Source organism: Curcuma longa, chromosome 13 (assembly GCF_044706935.1).
Source record: "Curcuma longa cultivar G26 ecotype Majalengka, Jawa Barat chromosome 13, ITB_CL_G26_1.1, whole genome shotgun sequence".
Classification (NCBI taxonomy): Eukaryota; Viridiplantae; Streptophyta; class Magnoliopsida; order Zingiberales; family Zingiberaceae; genus Curcuma; species Curcuma longa.
The window spans coordinates 5042415-5063129 of NC_133873.1; the positions used below are offsets into that span (position 1 = coordinate 5042415).

The 20715-nt window shown below is 34.3% G+C and overlaps 2 protein-coding genes and 1 long non-coding RNA gene across 5 annotated transcripts; 1 reads left to right on the plus strand and 2 right to left on the minus strand.

Annotated features, from left to right (window-relative positions):
• Nucleotides 1-1212: 1212 nt before the first annotated feature.
• On the minus strand, nucleotides 1213-7821 carry LOC141844470 (uncharacterized). 3 transcript variants are annotated; one of them, XR_012603141.1, is made up of 5 exons: nucleotides 7162-7821; nucleotides 6982-7053; nucleotides 6841-6895; nucleotides 6550-6663; nucleotides 2082-2389 (listed from the first exon to the last, which is right to left on the minus strand). It is a non-coding gene; the product is annotated as an uncharacterized LOC141844470 (long non-coding RNA). The 3 variants fall into 3 exon arrangements; XR_012603140.1 differs by lacking the exons at nucleotides 2082-2389; nucleotides 7162-7821 and adding an exon at nucleotides 1213-1273 and having other exon boundaries at nucleotides 6982-7147; XR_012603139.1 differs by lacking the exon at nucleotides 7162-7821 and having other exon boundaries at nucleotides 6982-7147.
• Nucleotides 7822-8600: 779 nt separating this feature from the next.
• On the plus strand, nucleotides 8601-10615 carry LOC141844473 (uncharacterized). The gene is made up of 4 exons (XM_074732515.1): nucleotides 8601-8954; nucleotides 9033-9082; nucleotides 9181-9233; nucleotides 9932-10615. Exons 1-4 carry the CDS (start codon nucleotides 8674-8676, stop codon nucleotides 10394-10396), a joined length of 849 nt encoding a protein of 282 aa, XP_074588616.1. The 5' UTR covers nucleotides 8601-8673; the 3' UTR covers nucleotides 10397-10615.
• Nucleotides 10616-11913: 1298 nt separating this feature from the next.
• On the minus strand, nucleotides 11914-20404 carry LOC141843930 (protein OS-9 homolog). Its single transcript, XM_074731948.1, has 8 exons — nucleotides 20198-20404; nucleotides 18874-18971; nucleotides 14637-14840; nucleotides 14477-14560; nucleotides 12859-12974; nucleotides 12666-12732; nucleotides 12478-12584; nucleotides 11914-12274 (listed from the first exon to the last, which is right to left on the minus strand). The coding sequence occupies exons 1-8, from the start codon at nucleotides 20307-20309 to the stop codon at nucleotides 12163-12165; spliced, it is 900 nt and encodes a 299-aa protein (XP_074588049.1). The 5' UTR covers nucleotides 20310-20404; the 3' UTR covers nucleotides 11914-12162.
• Nucleotides 20405-20715: the final 311 nt, after the last annotated feature.

Genomic DNA, 20715 nt, shown 5'->3' on the forward strand with positions numbered 1-20715 from the left:
AGGGATTTTGGGCAAACGAAGTAGTGTCACATCAATACAATAATCAATTTGAGGTAGAGGTTTTATACAGAGTTCTAGAGCTTGAAATACCTGCTCCATATTTGTTTCTATAATATCACTGATATTAGTTGTTTTTGTTCATTTACAAAGATAATGTATTTAATAATGATGCTCCTATTCCAACTATACTCAAGTTTAATCCAACTTAAAATAGTTAATTATTTTAAGAAATTTCAATGACGGTTGCTTGAACATCTGATTTGCATGAAATGTTTAAAATGTCTACTAAAGTTAAAGGAAATCAAGAAATAGATTTTGACAAAGCAATATAAAATTGCATATTAACGGTAGGATTGAATATTCGATTAAAATCGAATCAAATGTTTTGAACTAATCGAATCGATCAAATTTTTAAATAAAAATCGAACAAAGTAAACCGATAAAATATCGATTAATTTAATTTTCGACCGAATTAACCGAAATAATTAAAATTTTTAAATATTATAAAAAATTTATCAATTAATTAGAAATTTATAAATTTACTTATTTAGAAATTATTTTTTTATTTTAATTTTGATTTAATTGAATAAAAAATTTTAAAATTGAAATCGAACCAAATTAATTAATTAAAAAAAATAATTAAAATTTTGAAATAACTTAATCTAATTTTTAAATTTGATCATTTATTTGATTTAATTGAATTTTTATTCACGATTCAAATTCAATTGGTGCATCAATCATAGTTTGAAATAGTATAAATTGTCATAACTACTATTGCATGATCAACTTGAAAGGAATATTAATGAAAAATTTATTTCTATTGAGGTGGTTATTGATCATTATTTGAGATAACATGACCTGTTATAACTATTGGTCAACATAGAAGGGATACGAATGAAAATATATTTAAAGTTGGTTTAGTGCTTCCAGAATAATTTTTACTATAAAAAGTTAATTAAAATGATAAATCAATTTTTAGAAAAAAAAAATATTTATTTTTTCCAATGCTTATGTCTCTTGTGATAATAAGTGTACATTTAAGCTATGCTTTAACAAATTATTTCCATAACATTATATGCTATGGTTTAACAAATTATTTCCATTATTAATATTATATGTTCTTAGAACTAAAAAAACTTCTAAAATTACCAGGTACTCGTTAACTTAATTAACTAGAAGGTTACAAGTTCAAGTAACAATTAACTGTTAGAGTCTGCCTATTCCATCTCATTGCGTCGCTTGCAACTTCTTCATGCTTGCCTTCTAGATGAGTCTGCATCACAAAGGGGCAAAATTATAATTTCCAACAAAAATTAAAGTTACTATAATGCTATCAATATTATATTATAATAACTAATATAATAATTATGATGTCATGATTATTCTATAATTATAACAATTATAAAATATTATGCTCGTATACTATAGATCTTATAATTATTACAAGTGTGTAATTATAATTTCATAATTATTATAATTATATTGAATGTGGAATCTGTGTGGGTAAACAAATTGTTGTCCTTAGCGATGAATAGAGTAAGGATCTTCAAACCACTTATTTGCACTGTGCCTTTTGAATACCATGTTTGAAAAGTCGACCACAACATTGAGCTTTGATGACTATCAATATTTTAGTTGCAGCAGAGGGGTGAGTAACACTTATTAAAGATTAAATATAATTTTAAAATAATGGAAATTAGTTTTATTATTTTTCGAATTATCTAGCTCAATTTTCGCAAATAATTAATATATAGAGAACAAAGATATAAGAAAAACATAAAGTGATACAGTAATGTAGATAATTCCTAGATTTTTATTCCACTAGGTAACCTAGTGATTCATTAGATAATCATCCCTCATTGAAATCCCACAATACTTTCTATTTTCTAAAATCCTTTTAGAGACACAGAAATATTTACAAAACTTAGCCAATAAAATATATTTGAAATAATGTACCAAAAAACTAAAATACTAAGCAATATAATAATAGGCAAGCAGTAAATAATAAAGTTATAGCTTAAGAAAGATTATATTAAAAATAAAATACGGAGTTGTCTGAGTGCTTAATTCACTACCTTTAGAGAGCTTCTAATACAAGAAAAAAGAGTTTTGAATTGCTTGAATGAAAGTTTCTTGGTTGGTTTGGACGAGCAACAGACAGACTTCTATTTATAGCCTCGATTTTGTGTGATTTGGTCGACCAACTTGTCAACCTAATCAATCGGACCGAGATAATTGGTAATTATCAGCAGTAATCTGAACTTTGATTGACCACATTGTCAATCTGGCCGACTAATGCACTAACGCATCTATCTGAACGGCTGCCACGCGCGTCGCTTCATCAAGATCGGCAATTGATCATGTAATCTGATCAATCAACTTGCACATTCTGGTCGATCAATCCAGATAAAATGTTGATTAGAGTTTGTGGTCGACCAACCCAGATAGTACTTCCAGATAAGTAACTCTTTAAAAATATAATTGACAAATTGTTAAGAAAAATAAAAAAGAATTAATACAATTTCTATTTAAAAATATCAAAACTTTATCAGAACAACATAGCATTGATACGATATTGAAACCATATCATTCCAGTAATAAATTAAAATTTCAATACAATTCAAAATTTTAAACTTTGCATAGAGGTCTTTTGGTTGATAGAACATGCATAAATGCATTTATTTTGAGAAATTTAGACGTGTTTATGCTACATGATTCGTGTATAAATGCATTTACTTTGAGAAATTAGAACGTGTTTTTGCTACATGCTTCATGGCTATCCACTAGGCCACTTTTATACACCACCCATGAGGCACAATCAGCCACAACTACATGCTCGCTTCATCTTTGGCTGACGCTCCCCCACTACCACAACTCTTATCGAGTAGTCTACTATACTTCTTCACCTTCGTACTACATGTCTTCTGTCTTATTTCACAGAGGTATTTTTATTGGATTTATGATATATTCCATTAGGATTTACGTATAAATTCATAACTAATTAGGTGTCTCTACAAATATCTCTTGTAACATCCACCAAGTCTTTACTCTTACATCACTCATTTCATCTACTAGTATTATTCTTGCTATTAGTTGTTTCACATTAGCAAAAGACATCGAACAGGTTCTCATTGTTCTCTTATCACTTTCCTGTGTTTTTGTATGGGTCTATTGAATTTATAATTATCAGACAGTAAACTTTCTCAATCTTTAAATTTCTCTATAAACTTTATTAGTAATTCTCTCCATTCAGGATTTACAATAGGTTAGATTGATTATCTGCACAACCACCATTTGCTTTGTTGTTAAATGCTCTAAGGTTTCTCAACATATCCATAACCGGCTTAGTCATACAAATCTAATTGTTTTGTTGTGATGCCAATCTTTCACACAACTCTTTGTTGTTTTTTATGTACCTAATTCCTTTTGAATTTATTATTAATGAGCAAGTTTTGCTAAATATGTAGATTTCTCCATCAATCCTACAGGCAACTCTATTTCTATTTAAAATCCATAACCAAAAAATAATTGGCATCAAGCATGGGTTCCCAGATCTGTATTGACTATTTGCATCACCTCATCTACTTTGTGGTTAAATTAAACTCTCTAAGTCATAGTGATCATTTGAGTTTTTCCTAGTCTCAAAAGATGGTGTTTATTTTATCTCATTTTAAACTTAAACCCTTCCAGACAAGAAAACACATTTGACTTGTGTTTACCACCCAGTTGATAATTGTGTTTACACCATTCTCTTAAGTTCATTCTAATATTTAAGTTCCTACTTGGGTTTGTTATAAACTTAGGCTCAAATTATTTTTTACCTTTATTAACGACTATACAAGAAAGATTAAATTTTCTAAGTGAAAGTGATTATTCTAAAGTCTACTCTATTATTTCTTCCTTTTTGTATGAAGGTGTGAACCCAATTGAATGTATTTATTAAGATGTTAAAGAGTGATAATGCTAAGAAATATCTCTCCCGCTCTTCTTAATCCTTTATTCCTAGCTAGGGTATCCTTTATCAATCATCTTGTTCTTATATATCCCTACACAATAGTATATTTGAAAAGAATTGAATCACCTCTATGTCGAGAATGTGCATCTAGTAATCATTCACAAGAAGTCTACTCAAGTTTCGGAATAATGTTGTTCATACTGCATGCTTTCTTATAAACTGAGTCCCTTCTTCTATTCTCCATGGTTAAAGTTTGTATTATCATCTGTTTCAATGCAATTCTATCAATTGTTTGTTGTCTACAATATTGAGTGCCATCTCTTATCTCCCAACAAAAATATGTCACCTAGAGTATTTGAGTATATCTTCTTTGGCTACTTTTAGTTGAAAAGAGGCGTAGTATTGTGACACTTAAAGTCACAATATGTACTAATCTCAACCAATGTCACCTTCTTTAAATTCATTTCATTGTTTTACACTTCCTTATCTGCTGAGTTTGTAAGCAAGGTGTTTCTGGTCTTTACACCCTCATCTATTCTATTACCTTCTCTTGTAAACTGTATACAAAAGAGCCTCTAAAGCAAAGGACCAATATAGACGACCACCATACTTCATTGCTTCATTGTTTACTGATCAGTTTCAAATATCTTGTCCTAGACATTGTCTCTGAATTAGATCTTCTTATGGCACTTTGAAAAGGTATATATTGTGGTTGAGAAGATACAAACCTTAAAAAAGTAATTGTTTTTACTTACTTCTAAATATAAGTCTATACCGATTAAAAAGCTAGCTGTTTTTTTGGGAGAGGCAAGTTCTAAATTGTTACAAGAATCTTGATCACTGATACCAAAAGAAATGTCATACATTGGATAAGAGCATTGGTTCTTCCAGCATCCTCATGACATTAACCTTATAATCTTCCAAGATCCAAATAAAAAAAAAATTCTAAGATGTCTAGTTCACCATTAAGAAATAATGGACTTAGACTACCACCACTAAAACACGATATGGATACGTGTCCATGAGATCTAACACATTGGATCATCGTATGATTCATCAAAACTATAATATGAAGGTTAAAAGTACTTAGAATCTTCAAAACCAATCTCAGTAAATTGTCCTATGCATCTTAATAATAATGAGCTTAAGCTGATCGATCACTGTTCAGACCCAATCTCAATAAGTGGTCCTACGTATCTTAATAATAATGAGGTTCAACTGGTATGCCACCCATATATTAAGTTTGTAGATACTGACTCTTAAAAGGTCTAATATCATTATTGTCTTGGGATGCATGTGTGCAACCTTACAGTCCAGGGATCTAGCGTTGGAGGCAACGGAAAATAAATTTTACCATCACCTAATGCATCTCCACTATCAACCTCCATCATCAATTGCACTATTGTCAACATCAGTATTATCATTTCAAATTTTTTATCTGATTGTAGTATCATGAGATGACAATGTTTCTTCACTCTCACTAAATACTTGCCCATCGATCACATTGAGTGGATTGTAACTGATCGTCAGTTTCTTCTTTTCCCTGTTAGCTAATTTTTGCAAAATAGATTTAGCAGATTTATCTTTCCCTTAGCCAAAGATTAGGAGCTTTGTCTTCCCTTTTAGCAGTGTTTTGGGGCTGAGATGTTTGAGAGCATCTAAATTGAAATCTAGACAATAGAAATTCCCAATCGAAGGCTGCATCATCATCTTCTTCCTCACTAGCATTTTCATTATGTTGCACTTCTCAAATCTATTAGGTAAGGAGTTGAGATGGTCCTAGTGGAACTCTTCAGCAAAGGTGGAATCCGCCACCCCAGCGGCCCCACACGGTCGGCTCCACGGCCATATGTGAGAAGATAAATCGAGAAGTTATAGTTGGCCACACAAAGTTTTGTGTATCACTGATATATGATAATGTAATTTTTCAGCCATATCAAGCAACACGGGTGGGTATTTCATTATTTTCTACCGCTAAGATTGCTTCAGTGGCACATTCATAGGTCGGATATCAAGAACATATTTCTCCATGGAAACCTCATGGAAGAAGTGCATATTGAGCATCTCTAAGTTTGTCCCTCAAGGAAGAGTAGTACCATACACAAATTGAAAAAAGAAATTCCTACATAGTCTAAAGTATGGTTTAGTAAATTGATTCATATATGCTCTGGGATGATCAAAAGTAATCTTAGATCACTTGGTATTTTTCTCTTATCTCTTCATCTAAGAAGTGTATTTTCTTCCTAAATGGTATTCGAATGTAAAACAAATGGTAGGTCAAGAGGAAACCTTAATTAACTCCTTCATCGTTGCAAGACCGGATATAACATGTGCAATGAGTGTGATCAATCAATTTCTTGTGGCTCCATGTCATGATTAATTATTTAAAGGCAACCTTAAGAATTCTAGGATATCTAAGTGTTTGGCTAATCAAGACTACTCTGAGATACGTAACTGAATAGAACCCAGAAACAAACTAACAAGAGTAGTTCCAAGATAATTACAAAAGGACTGGCCATCATGATTCATGCATGTAACACATCCTAAATAGATTTGGAAAACAAAGTTCAAAGAACCAAGAACAACGAATGTACCTGAGCATGAACTATCCACGATTGGAATTACCAACTATGAGGCGAGAAAGATAAACTGCCCTACTAGTACATCCCCAACACCAGCGTACGTGCACAGCAAAGTCTGCATCTATCCTGTATATATATCCGTTCCTTATCAGCTACAAGGGAAGAGAATAAAATAAAACAGAAGTAGTTAATCAAAGAGGCCACCATGGACCTAAAGAAGCAATTATGAGGTGTCTTAGATAACAACTGAAGAGTAGAAAATGCATAAACTACCAGGTAAAAGGCAGGCCAAGGCAGCAATACCTATTAACTGGACTTTAATTAACTGGACTTTAATTAACTCGTAGCTTTCTTTCAACTGCAGTACGAAAAGATTTCTATTTTAGAAAAATGTGAATCAGAAACCCTAGCAAAAAGAACCTGAGCTGCTATTGTCCTTCTTACCCCCATATAGAGCATTCTTCACTACACCAAGGAAATAGAACTTCATCCGATCCAAGCTTTTTCGAAGGTAGACTCAAAGAAGAAGAGCCGAAAACGGGGAAGAGAAGAGGAATATAAAGACAAGGACGATCCGAACAAACAGTATCAGACTAATTTAAGAGAGGAGATGCAGTCATGTACCTCTCAGTCGCTCTTATCCCAAACGGTACTCTACTCCTCAAAAGTTGCGCAAGGTTCCAGGATAATTACTCAACGAAAAGAAAAGATAGATCAATCAATTAGCTGTAGGGATATATAAAAATCATTTTTTACGGATCGATCACCAGGAAATCAGACTCTGCCTGCGCATCAGTGGAAATTATCCATACTAACAGTGGAAGACCAGCAAAAAAAAAAAAAAACAGTTTTTTTTTTCTTTTTCTTCCGTTGGGTGCCAAATTAACTCTTCTCTACTACCGAGGCAATTTAAAGCTGTAAGAACGAGAGTAACAGTGGGCGGAAGAAGAAGAAGAAGAAGAAGAAGAGGCGGCTGACAGGAAGACGAGTGAGCACGCAGTGGAAAAACAGTATCTCATCTTTTTCCTGTTTCCTCCCCGTGCTCACTCTCTTCTGTCAGCTCGATCTTTCATGCACCCAGATCTCTCCCTCCGCCTCTACTTGCACTTTCTTTCGATTCCAATCGCCTCTTCGCTTCATCCGCATCTCTGATCCTCGTTCCGTTGACGCAGCAGGAGTTACACTTGGCGAGTCCGTGATTGAAGCCATCAACGTTGTCGGAGTGTACGAATTGCAATGCACAAACGGAGAGGGGGATCGCTGCTCTTCATTTCGCCATGTCCCCCCCCCCCCCCCCCCCCCCCCCCCCCCCCCAATCGACAATTATGGAAAGGGAGGAGAAAATCATCAAAAGGAAAAATCGCCACTGGATAAGAAAGAAAAGCTCTAGGGTTAGTAGTAAGTACGTGAACAGATGCGGCTCGGCTACACACGGCTTTTAGGAGGTCGATCGATTCAATTGCTATTTTAGAAAAACAAAGGTCAATTCAATCCATTTCATACAGCAGCGGTAAACTTTTTGGGATAAAAATCAAAAAGCAACTTGTATTATACTTTTCGAATATTTTTTTAAAAATAAATAAATAATAAAATAACATTCTGACGTATTTTTTATTTTTAAAATATCTTTATTATAATAGTTGAGTTTTAAATAATTTTGATTAAATTTGAAAAATTTTAATTAAATTTTAAAAAACCGAAACATCTTGGCTAATTAACAGTTGAAGCTGATTTATATAATTTTTATCTAAAAATTTTATTTTAATAGAAAACATTTTATAATGATTTGTAAACAGTGACTTAACGAGAATTTGTAAATGTAACAGTAAATAAAAACTTAATTAAAAAATGACAGTAAACTATAAGAAAAAAATAATAAAAAATTTCCCTTTATTTCATGTACAAAAATAAAATAATATTTATTTGTATTTTATTTTTAACTCAGAACAATTTAATTGGAAACCTATGCCAGCCCGTCAGGCCCATGAACGGCCCATTTACCTCACGTTTTTCTCCGAACAACCCTCGGGCGCTTCCTTGATCGCGCCACGCCCCGGCCGCCACCTGAGGCGGAGCCGTCGCCTGCGACGACCGTGCTGCCAGTTCGAGTCCAGGAAGAATCGGGGATGTGTTGAAATGGCCTTCGGCCCTCTTCCTCCTGCCCTTACGCGGCTACTGTTCCCTCCCTCGCGCCGTCTTCCTTCCGTCTTCGGTGGTCGACGAATCTCCTCCACCGCATATCGACCCGATAAGGATATACCCCCTTCCTCCTCCTCTCCCCCTTCCGTCTCGGCTTCTCGGTCGGAGGCGGAGGCGGAGGCGAGGAGGAGGGAGGCCTACCGCCAGCTCGATGACCTCGACTTCATGACTGCCGCCAAGATCCTCTTCACCACCCCTCCTAAGAGAAAAGAATTCGGGTAATCTGCCCTTATCTTAACTAGTATTGCTACATTGTGATGGTTCTTGCATCTAAAGATCCGTCTTTTGCTCTTTAGGTTCGATTTCCATCTGGTGCAGTTCTTCTTTGCTTGTTTGCCCTCTTTAGGTATTTCTGATTCAACTCCGAGGTTATCTTTGTCTCTCGCTGGGACGATTTCAATGGCACAATATGTGACCTCCTGTTAATTGGTTTCGTTCTAACAGCGGTATTCTTGGTTGCCCAATATGCTCGGTATGAAATTAGAAGAATGGAGGCGGTAATAACACTTCCTGCACATTCATTTTTTGATTGATTTTGAGAGTCAGGCTACATTATCCATAGTAGAATTCCTCAAAATTCCTAAAATTCTAACATTGTCGAATTGAATTTGGAAGTAATCGATGAACCAGAAATCAACGTTTTTCTTCTTTGATTATGAATAGTGACAATTGTTTCATAAACAACTAGCATAATTTAGATTTTCTATATTGGAACCTTTCTTCTCCTGTTCTTCATTAGTGTTGTTGCATACGTAGAATGCATTTGAACATATTTTGATTAAGGAAGGATTTTAAGTGAGATGATGAAGATCTTCCTACGAAGAAAAGTCTCATTGATCAATTATTAAATGACCTTCACTGTTTAGCTAAGACTTATTTGTCCAATGCAAGTGTTAAATTGTGGCTGTTCTCCTTGTGATTGGAGGCTATCATTCGAGTTTCCAGCAGAACACATAACTTCTATCATATGCTACATGAACAACATCTTGTCACTGTCATTGGACACTCTGCTAGTATAATTTCTCACATTTTGTATTCTGAAAGTTACTTTTTAGATAGTTAATGCAAAAGTTAAACCTGTAAATTTTTGTCTTAATTCGACTTAGAAAGAATATTAGGAATTTTCTTCTGCCCCGATAGTAGTTTTATTTTGTCATATTAATGCTTACTCATATGTTTTTAGTTTTTTTTACAGGAATTAGAGGAGAAAAAGAAAAAAGAGGAAGAAGAACAAAAGGAAAAAGAGATTGAATTGGGTAACAATGAAGAACAGCCTGAAGCAGAGTTATCAAAGGTAATAGCAAGGTTAGATGCACTAGAGGAGACTGTAAAAGTTATTGCCAGTGAGAAAGCAAAAGTTCCAAGCTCTCTTTCATCCAAGGATCGACAGGTTGACCCAAAAGGACAAGTTGTAGCTGCTGATAAGCAATTTGATACTCAGAGCTCTCTGTCATCCAAGGATCAACAGGTTGACCCAAAAGGACTAGTTGTAGCTGCTGATAAGCAATTTGATACTCAGAACCAGACTAAGGCAGGTGAGTATACAACAATTAGTAAAAAGGAACAGGTTAGTGGTTCTGGCCATTCATCTTATATTGCAGAACTTGACAAAGAAGGAAAAGGAACAGTAGGGGCCACATCTGGGAAGTCAACAAATTGATCAAATATCATGCATGGAATTGGACTATGTGATGTAGGGCCACCAAGGAACCTTTACAGTGGAAACAAGTCTTTCCTTAAATTTTGTTAAATTTAAGTCCCTTATTCTTAAATTGCTTGAGCAAGAGTGATTCTCAATGTTCTATGATGCAACAATCTCGAATTTTTTGGTTGATTTGCTATTTGTCTGAGTTTGTAGTGTAATTATATTTGTACAAAAATGCACATTAAGTTAATTTTCATCTTAACTTCATGTCTTTTGAACTAATGTTGTTTGGTTTTGGCCTTGTGTATGTGGATATCAAAATGAACTCTGATAGTGACATTTGGAGCAGTATAATATGATGTAAATGTGAAACTTTGTCCGCTTGGAAATTCCTTGTGCTGACTACTCTCATAAAGATGGTGATGGATAAAACACTTAATAACGCTAGTTTATATGTATTTTGTGCAATGTTGATTGTTGTGGGAGAACCAAAATCTGCTGATCATGCTTGCTCTTCGATCTCAAGATAGATGGTGAGTAGTACTTCACACTATTTCATTTCATAGTTCCAAATGATGCAGTTAATCTTCCATAAATATGTTGCTTATTTTATTATTACAAAGTAATCAAATTATAGGTTCCACAGTTGCCAAGGCAGTTCTTTTAAGTTATCAGTGTGTTATCAGTAGAATGATGGATCTTCCTAGTATGAACTTGCAACTAGAATGAACTTTAGTCAATTCACACCATTCAATCAAAGTTATAATGCTGGAACTAGCACATGCAACTTTTGTCTCTTAGGCTTGTTTACTCGGAGAGGAATAGAATGACAGAAAGTAGATGACACAAAAGTAAGAACATTTTATCATCCTCAGTTTCTTGGCGTATCTTTTCCAGGTAAATATAGTGTCTTCCCATGTAGGATCTTTTTTCAACTTGCCATGTTGTCTTCGCTTTGAAATGACTATTTTTTTCCTATTACATGGCTGAAGCCCGGTTGCAAAGGATTTGGTCATTGTGAATGGTTGATCTCAGTAGTCCACATATCTGATGTCAGAATAGAGCCTCTTCCACCGTATCGAGACTAATTGTAGCTTAATTGCAATCACACATAACTTGGATTGATGGTTGTGAGTACTTTTAATTCAGTTAGTATTACATCTACATAAGTTTGATTGTGAGATTAGAAGATCACATCCATTGCAATCTCTTAAGGTCTGTTATGATGTTACTCTCATTGAGCGAGATGTTACTAGCACCAAGTCCAACTTTCATTTTCACAGGGCTCGCATGTGTTCCTACTTAGAAGTATGATTGATATGAAGGTAAAGCTTTCCAATTAATTCATTGTTGTACGCAAGATTATATGCTAGTGCAATGCAGTTTGGCTCACAAAATTGTATAACATTTTTGACTTTTCAAAATTGACTTTGCCTTAGGGTTAAATTACTTGGATGATTTGGAAGTCTTCCATGGAAGAAAATGTTTTTCGAGGAAAGCATAGGATATTAAGTTATACACTACACAACTACTTTAGTTGTAGTCTGGCAAATGAAAAATAAAAATATAAGAACATATTTTATCATCACATTGAGTTTAAATTCAATCAAATGGAAAAATATGCTTTTTCTAATTTTGTTTAATTTTCAAAAATTAAAAATGGCATAATGGTCGAGCAAGGTCCAATCATCACATTCTCAAATCCTTCCTCTCCATGACTTAATTCAACTATGAACTGAAAAGTTAGCTACATTGATGAAAAGTTTCTAGCTGATGAAGAATTAAGTTGGGGCCTTCGTGGCTTTGAGGCCATCCTCCATAGAGTCCTTGCTGTTTCCGCCCTTCTCGTTGCAATGTATGGTGTGCCCCATTGGCGTTTCTTGCTGAAACATCCTGCCAATATCAAGTCCAGTTAGAATTGCCTTTGAAATGAGTTTTACTGCCTGCCAATTTGGGTGGATCATGAACAGAAGATTTCTTATATATACATACAAATTGTTTTCTCAGATCATCACAAAGTCGTAACCATTGCTGAAGTGAGAATGATGTTTATAACTTGTGCCAAGTTTAGATGCCGCATGGGCAACAGGACTTACGGATGCTTGCAGAGCAGCGAGCACTGAATTGTGACGACATACTTGCAAGTAGCAGCCTCTTTGATTGAGCTGATTACGACAGATTGTTCTGAGCAAACAAATCTAACCTGCAAGCAAATAAGCATGCATGTTTCAGGAAGCGGTTAAAGGAACTAAGTATCTTATGCAGGATCATGACTGATATGCACCTCGGTCTCTCGAGGTTGATTTGTCAGGTCACACATGGTTCCATTTGTATACTGATGAGCATGAAACCTGCAGAATTTAGAAAAAGTAATTTGCAGACGGTATATCTTAAAGTGCAAATATGTTAGCTTGGTCAATTAACTGAGCTAAATGAGAGTAACATTTATGTTGTTATCGCAATGAAGAAAAACATACCGTTGGGAAGCATCTTTTGAGCGAGGATCCTTAACTGTAAAAATATCAGAATGATTCTCATTTAAAACGGATGTTGCATCTGCATCGAACATACCCAACACAAACTCTTGAACTACCTGCATGTTAGATCATACCTTTCATTTACTGAATCAAATTTTACAAACAACGATTAAATGAAGCATCAAGATCAAAATTCAAGCTAAAGAACTTATGACATCAAAGATGCTATAACAAACAAATATTTTGAAGTAAAAATTACGATGGAAGCTAATTCTATCATAAAGGTTTAAAATCTAGTACTTGGAGTTTTGATTTATAATCGGAACGATATGGTATCGGTATCGAATCATGCCGTGTTGATATGATTTTGATATTTTTTAAATATAAAATATAAAAAAAAACAATCTGATACATGAAGCTTCTACCAATGTGGGATCCTGGAAAAGAGTTTATTATATGCAACCTTATCCCACTTTTCAAAAGGCTATTTTTGAAACTTGAACACGTGACCTCTAAATCACACGGCAACAACTTTCCCATTGTGCCAAAGATCCTCTTCTAAATATAAAATATATTAATTAAAAATAAAAAAATTAATTTAAATATTAAATATTAAAAAATAAGGAGATCATGACACCTCTATCTGATAAATAAATAAATGATGTATTATATATTTTTAAAATTTAATATATATATATATTATATTAATGGAATAGTTTTATTAAAGTTTAATTAAGACATGTATAGATTATCTATTTATACTTAACAGTTAATTGAAATTATTAACCCCACTAATGTTGGTCTCAAGCCCGAACGAAAAGGGACGAGAGTTGCGCGTTAGGTTGTTGGTCAACATTAACTTTTAATAAATTTAAATGAATGGATCCATCAAACTACTATAACGTCTTAGCAAAGGTCACTACATTTCCATTAGAACTTGAATGTAATGTTAAATATGAAGAGTTTTCACACCATTGGTTGGATAAAAATAAATATTATAAGAAAATTAATTGACTAAGATTTGGAACATAGAACTTAGAAATACTCACGGGTAAGACAATGGAGATAGTAGATACGATGATTAGGAGAAGAATTAATATTTTTTATATATAAGAGATGTGTAGGAGAGAAGGCAAAGATCGAGAATTTGTATTTTAAGTTATGGTACACCGGAAAAAGTCAAATAAAACATGGAGTAGATATTGTTATAGATAATTCACTAAAGGATGAAATAGTAGTAGTTAGAAAGACAATAGGATTATAGCTCTCAAGATAGTGGTGACGAAAGAAACAATTAATGTAATTAGCATATATACACCTCAAGGAGAATTTAGATGGAAAAACTAAATTTAGGTTTTGGGACAACCTAAACCTAGATTTAGATGTTCTTATACCATTAACTACTCCATCACTACTAGCCCTTTTCTCCCCTTCAAAAAAGTATCAAGAATGTAAGGACATTTAAAAAATAGAACACAATCATGAGAGAAAATGGTGGTTAGGTTGATGGTTACACTTTCTGGGTTTGTTATTCAGATCTAGATGCATTTGCATGTTTTATCATCTCCCTGTGTGTGCAAGGAAAATAAGATAGCAGATTTTCTTAAGGTCGACGTACCTTATTATCTCCCTTGTGATCTTCAATATGAAGTTGTTTCACATGCTTATGGGAACAAAATTCATATGTCCACCAACCTTCATACTGCAAGTCAAAGAATCAGAGAAATGCAGGAAAAATTCCATTAATAGTTGTCTGATGTTCAGAAACTAATTTTTACCCTGTAAAAGCATCTGTCTTTTAAACCCTCAATCAATTCATCAGGAGTCTTAAACTTGATCTTCTGCTCACTTTCCATTATTAAACTGCTTGAATTCTCTTGAGTAACTGTTTTTAGAACTTTTGTTTCCTCAACAATAGGTAAGTAACAGTTGTAATTCTTGCCCTCCTTATTTGACATTGCAACTTCTTCCTGACCAATTTCCTGTAGATAAATACCATTGCTTTAAAGAAGTTAACGGAATTTAAATATTGAGATGAACGTGGATAATGTTGCATAATAACTTGAGATGAATTAAGTGTTGATGCAATCGACCTTTAAAATTTTAATATTTGTTTGACAATATATTTAATAGAATCTGGTCAAGATTGACCTAGTCAAGTGAAGAGTCTAGTCAGGTCAAGATTGACCGGATGACTAATAAAGATAAATCTAGTCAGGTCAACATTGATCGGATGACTAGTAAGGATAAAGTCCAAGCAAGTCAAAGTTAATCGGATGCTTGACAAAGGAAAAGTTCAAACAAGTCAAGGTTGACTGGATGCTTGGTGAGGGAAAAATTCAATCAGGTCAAGGATGACCGGATGTCTGGCAAGGAAAAAGCCCAAGCAAGTCAAGGATAACCGGATACTTGACAAGAGGAAAAACCTAAGGGAGTGAACCTTAAGGTAATGAGAAGTCTTAGAGGAGAACTCTAAATAAGTGTTTTGCATTACTATTTCTATCATATTGAAAGACAGTGAGGAGATGTTCTAGTTGGACAAAACACTTAAGCGATGGTCGACTAAGAAACAACTTGGAGTTCTAAGTTGAGACTAGACAGTCTAACTGTCAAAAAACTCATGCACATATCAATTGTTTTAACTCTATTTTGCAGGATTATCATATGTATATTGTGCTAATTTTGTTTTGCAAAAAACAAAGTTCTCCAAAATCGAAGGGTTTAATTGATTGAACAGGAAGGTTCAGTCGACCGATCCAAGTGGAAAAGCACAAATTAGTTGTGATCCGAGCCCAGAAGATCATGCACATATCAATTGTTTTAACTCTATTTTGCAGGATTATCATATGTATATTGTGCGACTAATCGAAGGGTTTAAAGAGGATTAGTCGACCAAATGGAAAAGCACAAATTAGTATCCGAGCCCAGAAGGACAAGAGCAGACTAATCGGATGAGATCAGATCAAACATAAAGGAAGTTATGGGGATCAATCAACTGAATGGAACAATGCTGCCTACATGGTTTATATTGAAATTGAACCTCTACAAATTCTATAAATCAGAATAGAAGTATAATTTAAATAGTGATGTGTTTTCTCTACTTCGGTACGGTATACCGAAATTTGTATACGATACCGTATACCGTACCGAAAATTTCGGCATAAAAAAATCTATACCGTTACCATACCGAAAATTCGGTATACCGGAATTTCGGTATTTTCGGTATACCGAAATACCGAAATACCGAATTTTCAGTATATTACACCGAAAATATTGAAAATTTTGATATACTGATAATTTCGGTACGGTATTATACCGAAAATGTTGCTATACCGAAATACCGAACAATAAAAATTGCGTACCGTTACCGATACCGAAAATTTCGGTACGGTATAATACCGTACCGAATTTTTCGGTATACCGAAATTTTCGATATGGACGGTAAATATCGATATGGTATGTGCGGTATACCGAAAATTCGATATTTTTTCCCACCCCTAGAAGGGTCAACCATAAATAAAGAAATACACCAATTGAAGGTGTGAGTAAAGAAAAATTTTGCTGATGCAATTGCTCCTTAAACTTGGATGACAAACCCTAAGAATAATATTGACAATGTCAAATTTCCCTAGTTTGTAATTGGCTTATTTCCTAATTTGGTTTGGTTGAATTCTTTTAGGTATAGGATTTTTTCTTTCATTGAATATTTTTAATCATGTTTAATTTTGTGTATGTTGGAGTCTTAAAAAAGAATCCGAATATCTCATGTTATACATCTTTGCATGATAAAATTTCCACTTTGTTGATTATCATTCTCTGTGAATTGTTTATCACTTGTGCTACATATTGGATATCTATGAAAGTTTTAATCCACCTTTGTGTTGCATCACTTCCATTCCCCCTCTGCCGGGTGTATGCATAGGGATGTTGTAGGTTTTTATCTAAATCCTATCATTTATTGATCCCATAGCAGACCGATTTGTTCTAGCAATTCAACTGCCAACTAGAAGATCCTGTGGGAATAGAGGCCATCAGTGAGATCATGGCAGGAACTTGCATAGAGCTGACATAAGTGCATTCACTATGGGAAATTTAGTTATGTCGAGGATGTTTGTTTCTCTATGGTTACCTACCTAGCCCATGTGGCACAATTAGAAGTCACTTCCCACAAGTAGGGCTGGATCGGTACGGTATACCGAAATTTGTATACGATACCGTATACCGTACCGAAAATTTCGGCATAAAAAAATCTATACCGTTACCATACCGAAAATTCGGTATACCGGAATTTCGGTATTTTCGGTATACCGAAATACCGAAATACCGAATTTTCAGTATATTACACCGAAAATATTGAAAATTTTGATATACTGATAATTTCGGTACGGTATTATACCGAAAATGTTGCTATACCGAAATACCGAACAATAAAAATTGCGTACCGTTACCGATACCGAAAATTTCGGTATGGTATAATACCGTACCGAATTTTTCGGTATACCGAAATTTTCGATATGGACGGTAAATATCGATATGGTATGTGCGGTATACCGAAAATTCGATATTTTTTCCCACCCCTACCCACAAGGGTCCATCAGCCTACACCAACTATGGGTCTGATTCCTGGATTGCAGTTTCTCTTGAGGAATAATTAAGCTTCCTTCAATTCCAAACTATAGTTAATGTCTCACCTCAGCTACTTATAACTACTTGATTATGCCATATATTTAGATCATATCACCCCAGATTATAGAGTCAAGTATCTTTGAGCACATTTCTAGTAATATGTTGTCGTTCTCAACTCTTGGGACACCAATGTGTCCTAAAAATATGACAATAGACATTAGGCTTCACTTATAGATTAAAGGCATTAGAAATGTTTCCTCTCAAATGAGAACACGGTGAAGTCCCAAGTTCACATGTATGAATTAAGTGGGAGTTATTAAAGGTTTTTCTTGTCCTAAGTAGTTTCCTCTACTGGTATCTTTATACATGATAACAACTTTGCACTTTGCAACCAACCATGTGGTATTTACAATTAGGTCGCTAAGTCTAGGGCTGGATCGGTACGGTATACCGAAATTTGTATACGATACCGTATACCGTACCGAAAATTTCGGCATAAAAAAATCTATACCGTTACCATACCGAAAATTCGGTATACCGGAATTTCGGTATTTTCGGTATACCGAAATACCGAAATACCGAATTTTCAGTATATTACACCGAAAATATTGAAAATTTTGATATACTGATAATTTCGGTACGGTATTATACCGAAAATGTTGCTATACCGAAATACCGAACAATAAAAATTGCGTACCGTTACCGATACCGAAAATTTCGGTACGGTATAATACCGTACCGAATTTTTCGGTATACCGAAATTTTCGATATGGACGGTAAATATCGATATGGTATGTGCGGTATACCAAAAATTCGATATTTTTTCCCACCCCTAGCTAAGTCCATAACAAAATGCAGTGTTCATTAGTATTGCTGTTGGAATCTTCAACATGGTGGATTTCACTAAGTTGTGTGGAAAATGTGCTGCGAAGTCTGCAGAATATAATTTGCATACAGTTTATCATCCAATAAGGCACCTTGAAAATAGCACATGAGATTCTCTTTCTTTGGTGATAAATTTGATTTAGTGATCAACAACTCAAAAATATTGAGTAGCTACAAAGATGCATTACTTCAGGACCTGACAAGACTAGGTAAACAAGAGCTTTATTACCTTGCTAGTTGAAGTTACTGTAGTTATTGTTTATGTGTAGTTGATTTAATCCTATTTTACAATTAAGCTATGCGCAAAGGTAAATTTTCAATAATAAAAAGATTATTAGATTAATTATAATTGTGATTAAATTTTCTAAGGTTTCAATTTTCTCTTCTTTGCATCTCTAACTTCAATTTATGCTTTATTCTTACCCTACTACCTTAGGTAGTTCTCTCGTATATTTATTCATGGTAATAACTCTACACTTTGCAACCTAACCATGTGGTATTTACAGTTAGGTCACCCAGTCCACAACAAAGTGCAGTGTTCTTTAGTACAATTGTAAGAACCCTCCAAATGGTGTATTTCACCAAAATGTGTGAAAAATGTGCTGTAAAGATAACAGAAATATAATCTGCATACAGTGTCAACCAACTAGGCACCTGGAAAATAACACATGGTTAGATTCTCTTTCTTTGGTGTTAAATTTGATTCAATGATCAATTACTTTGAAAACATTAAGTGGTTGTCTATGGAAGTAAATTAGAGATGTACTGAATCGGAGTCCAGAGATGCATTATTTCAATACATGACATGACTAAGTAAATAGGACTTCTTATTCTATTACCTTGCTTGTTGAAAGGTACTAGAATCTCATTATTTATGTTTTAGTTGTACGAATCCACTTTTGCAATTAAGCCATTTGGAAGGGTAAATTTTCAGCAATTGAAAGATTACTTAGATTTTAGATCAATTATAATTGTATGCATAGTTTAGATTTCAAGTAGTAGTTTCAGCCTATATTGTTTTAGTACCTTATTTGATATGGTTTTGATACTAATTTAATTGAATTATTAACAACAATACTTTCTATTGTAATTAATTTACTTAACAACTAATTAAATTGCTAATACATATTTGCTATTCTGATTGTAATAGAGAATTAACTTTTAAAGCTATTAATGAGGACAAATATTTTGAGGCATATGACTTTTTCGACGATCTTCTTGTGGTGTCACAATGATACAAATTAGGTGTCAATAAAGTATAAAATAATTTATTATTAATCATTATTAACACATTAGATAATTACTTTAATTTTATTTGTTTAGCTATAACTAAAATTATATGCTTAAACAAAATAAAATATTGCAACTTCAAAAGGTTCACATCTCCATCAAAATCAAGATGGCTGGAAAATCAAAGCTTCCTAATTGGAAGACTCGTTAATCATTATACATCTGTCTTAACAGAAATTGGGCGGAGAGGGGAGCACCAAAATCAAAAAGTTAATGCAAGAAACAAACTTTTCTCGTACTCATAAGCCCTAGAAACGAGCTCACTTTTTCACTTATTGTTCTGATAAGCGATCATTCTAACTAAATTTTTGATATTTCAGATAAATTATCCGAGATCTATAAGGATAACAGATACAACTCAGGAGGCAATCTATTACGTCCTTCCAGTGTACAACTACAGAAGGTGGAGACCAAATAATGGGGCTCAAGTTCAGAAGCATCCATTGCGAAAGGTAAAATCGAATCATGGCGAACAGAGAAAGAAAACAAAATTTCGTAATTTGAAGGGAAGATGGTGGAATTGAGAGAGGATACCAACCGGAACCGGTGTAGATTTGGTCGGCCAGGACGGAGCCGAGGAAAACAGCACCGAGTAGGTGGAGGTGGAGAAGGAGGAGGATTAAGCCGCACAGGCATCTCGCAGGCCCCATCAGAGAGCTAGCAACCACTTCGATCGCCGGCGGATACTCTCGCCTTCTTCGTGGCGGCGATTTCGCTGGCTCCTCGATAACCCAATACTCGTCGTAAGGAGGATCCAGGAGTGTCAAATGGGCCGATGGATCGGTCAAACATTGCATGATATAAGACGGGCCGACGGCCCTGTAGGTTTTTGGGCCATGAGTTGTAGATAAATAAATATTTAGGTTCCAAAAAATCCTACATGATTTTCTAGGTCAATCTATTCATTCAAAGAACTCGGTGATGACGATTGACTCGATAGTTTGTTTCGAGGACATAGTACTTTTGCCATTGTGTTTATGGCCAACCCAATAGGGTATGTCGATATATTTACTAAACTCTACGAATTTATTATGATAAGACAGTAAAAGCACTTGG

What these genes read in the sequence shown, in the direction of transcription:
- LOC141844473 (XM_074732515.1), top strand. Translation starts at nt 8,674, where the DNA reads ATGGCCTTCGGCCCTCTTCCTCCTGCCCTTACGCGGCTACTGTTCCCT. An exon ending in CCTAAGAGAAAAGAATTCGG is followed by an intron (nt 8,955 to 9,032) that starts GTAATCTGCCCT and finishes TTTGCTCTTTAG; the next exon opens with GTTCGATTTCCATCTGGTGC. An exon ending in TGCTTGTTTGCCCTCTTTAG is followed by an intron (nt 9,083 to 9,180) that starts GTATTTCTGATT and finishes TCGTTCTAACAG; the next exon opens with CGGTATTCTTGGTTGCCCAA.
- LOC141843930 (XM_074731948.1), bottom strand. Translation starts at nt 20,309, where the DNA reads ATGGGGCCTGCGAGATGCCTGTGCGGCTTAATCCTCCTCCTTCTCCAC. An exon ending in ATCAACCTCGAGAGACCGAG is followed by an intron (nt 12,585 to 12,665) that starts GTGCATATCAGT and finishes ATTTGCTTGCAG; the next exon opens with GTTAGATTTGTTTGCTCAGA. An exon ending in TCGCTGCTCTGCAAGCATCC is followed by an intron (nt 12,275 to 12,477) that starts GTAAGTCCTGTT and finishes TGATATTGGCAG; the next exon opens with GATGTTTCAGCAAGAAACGC.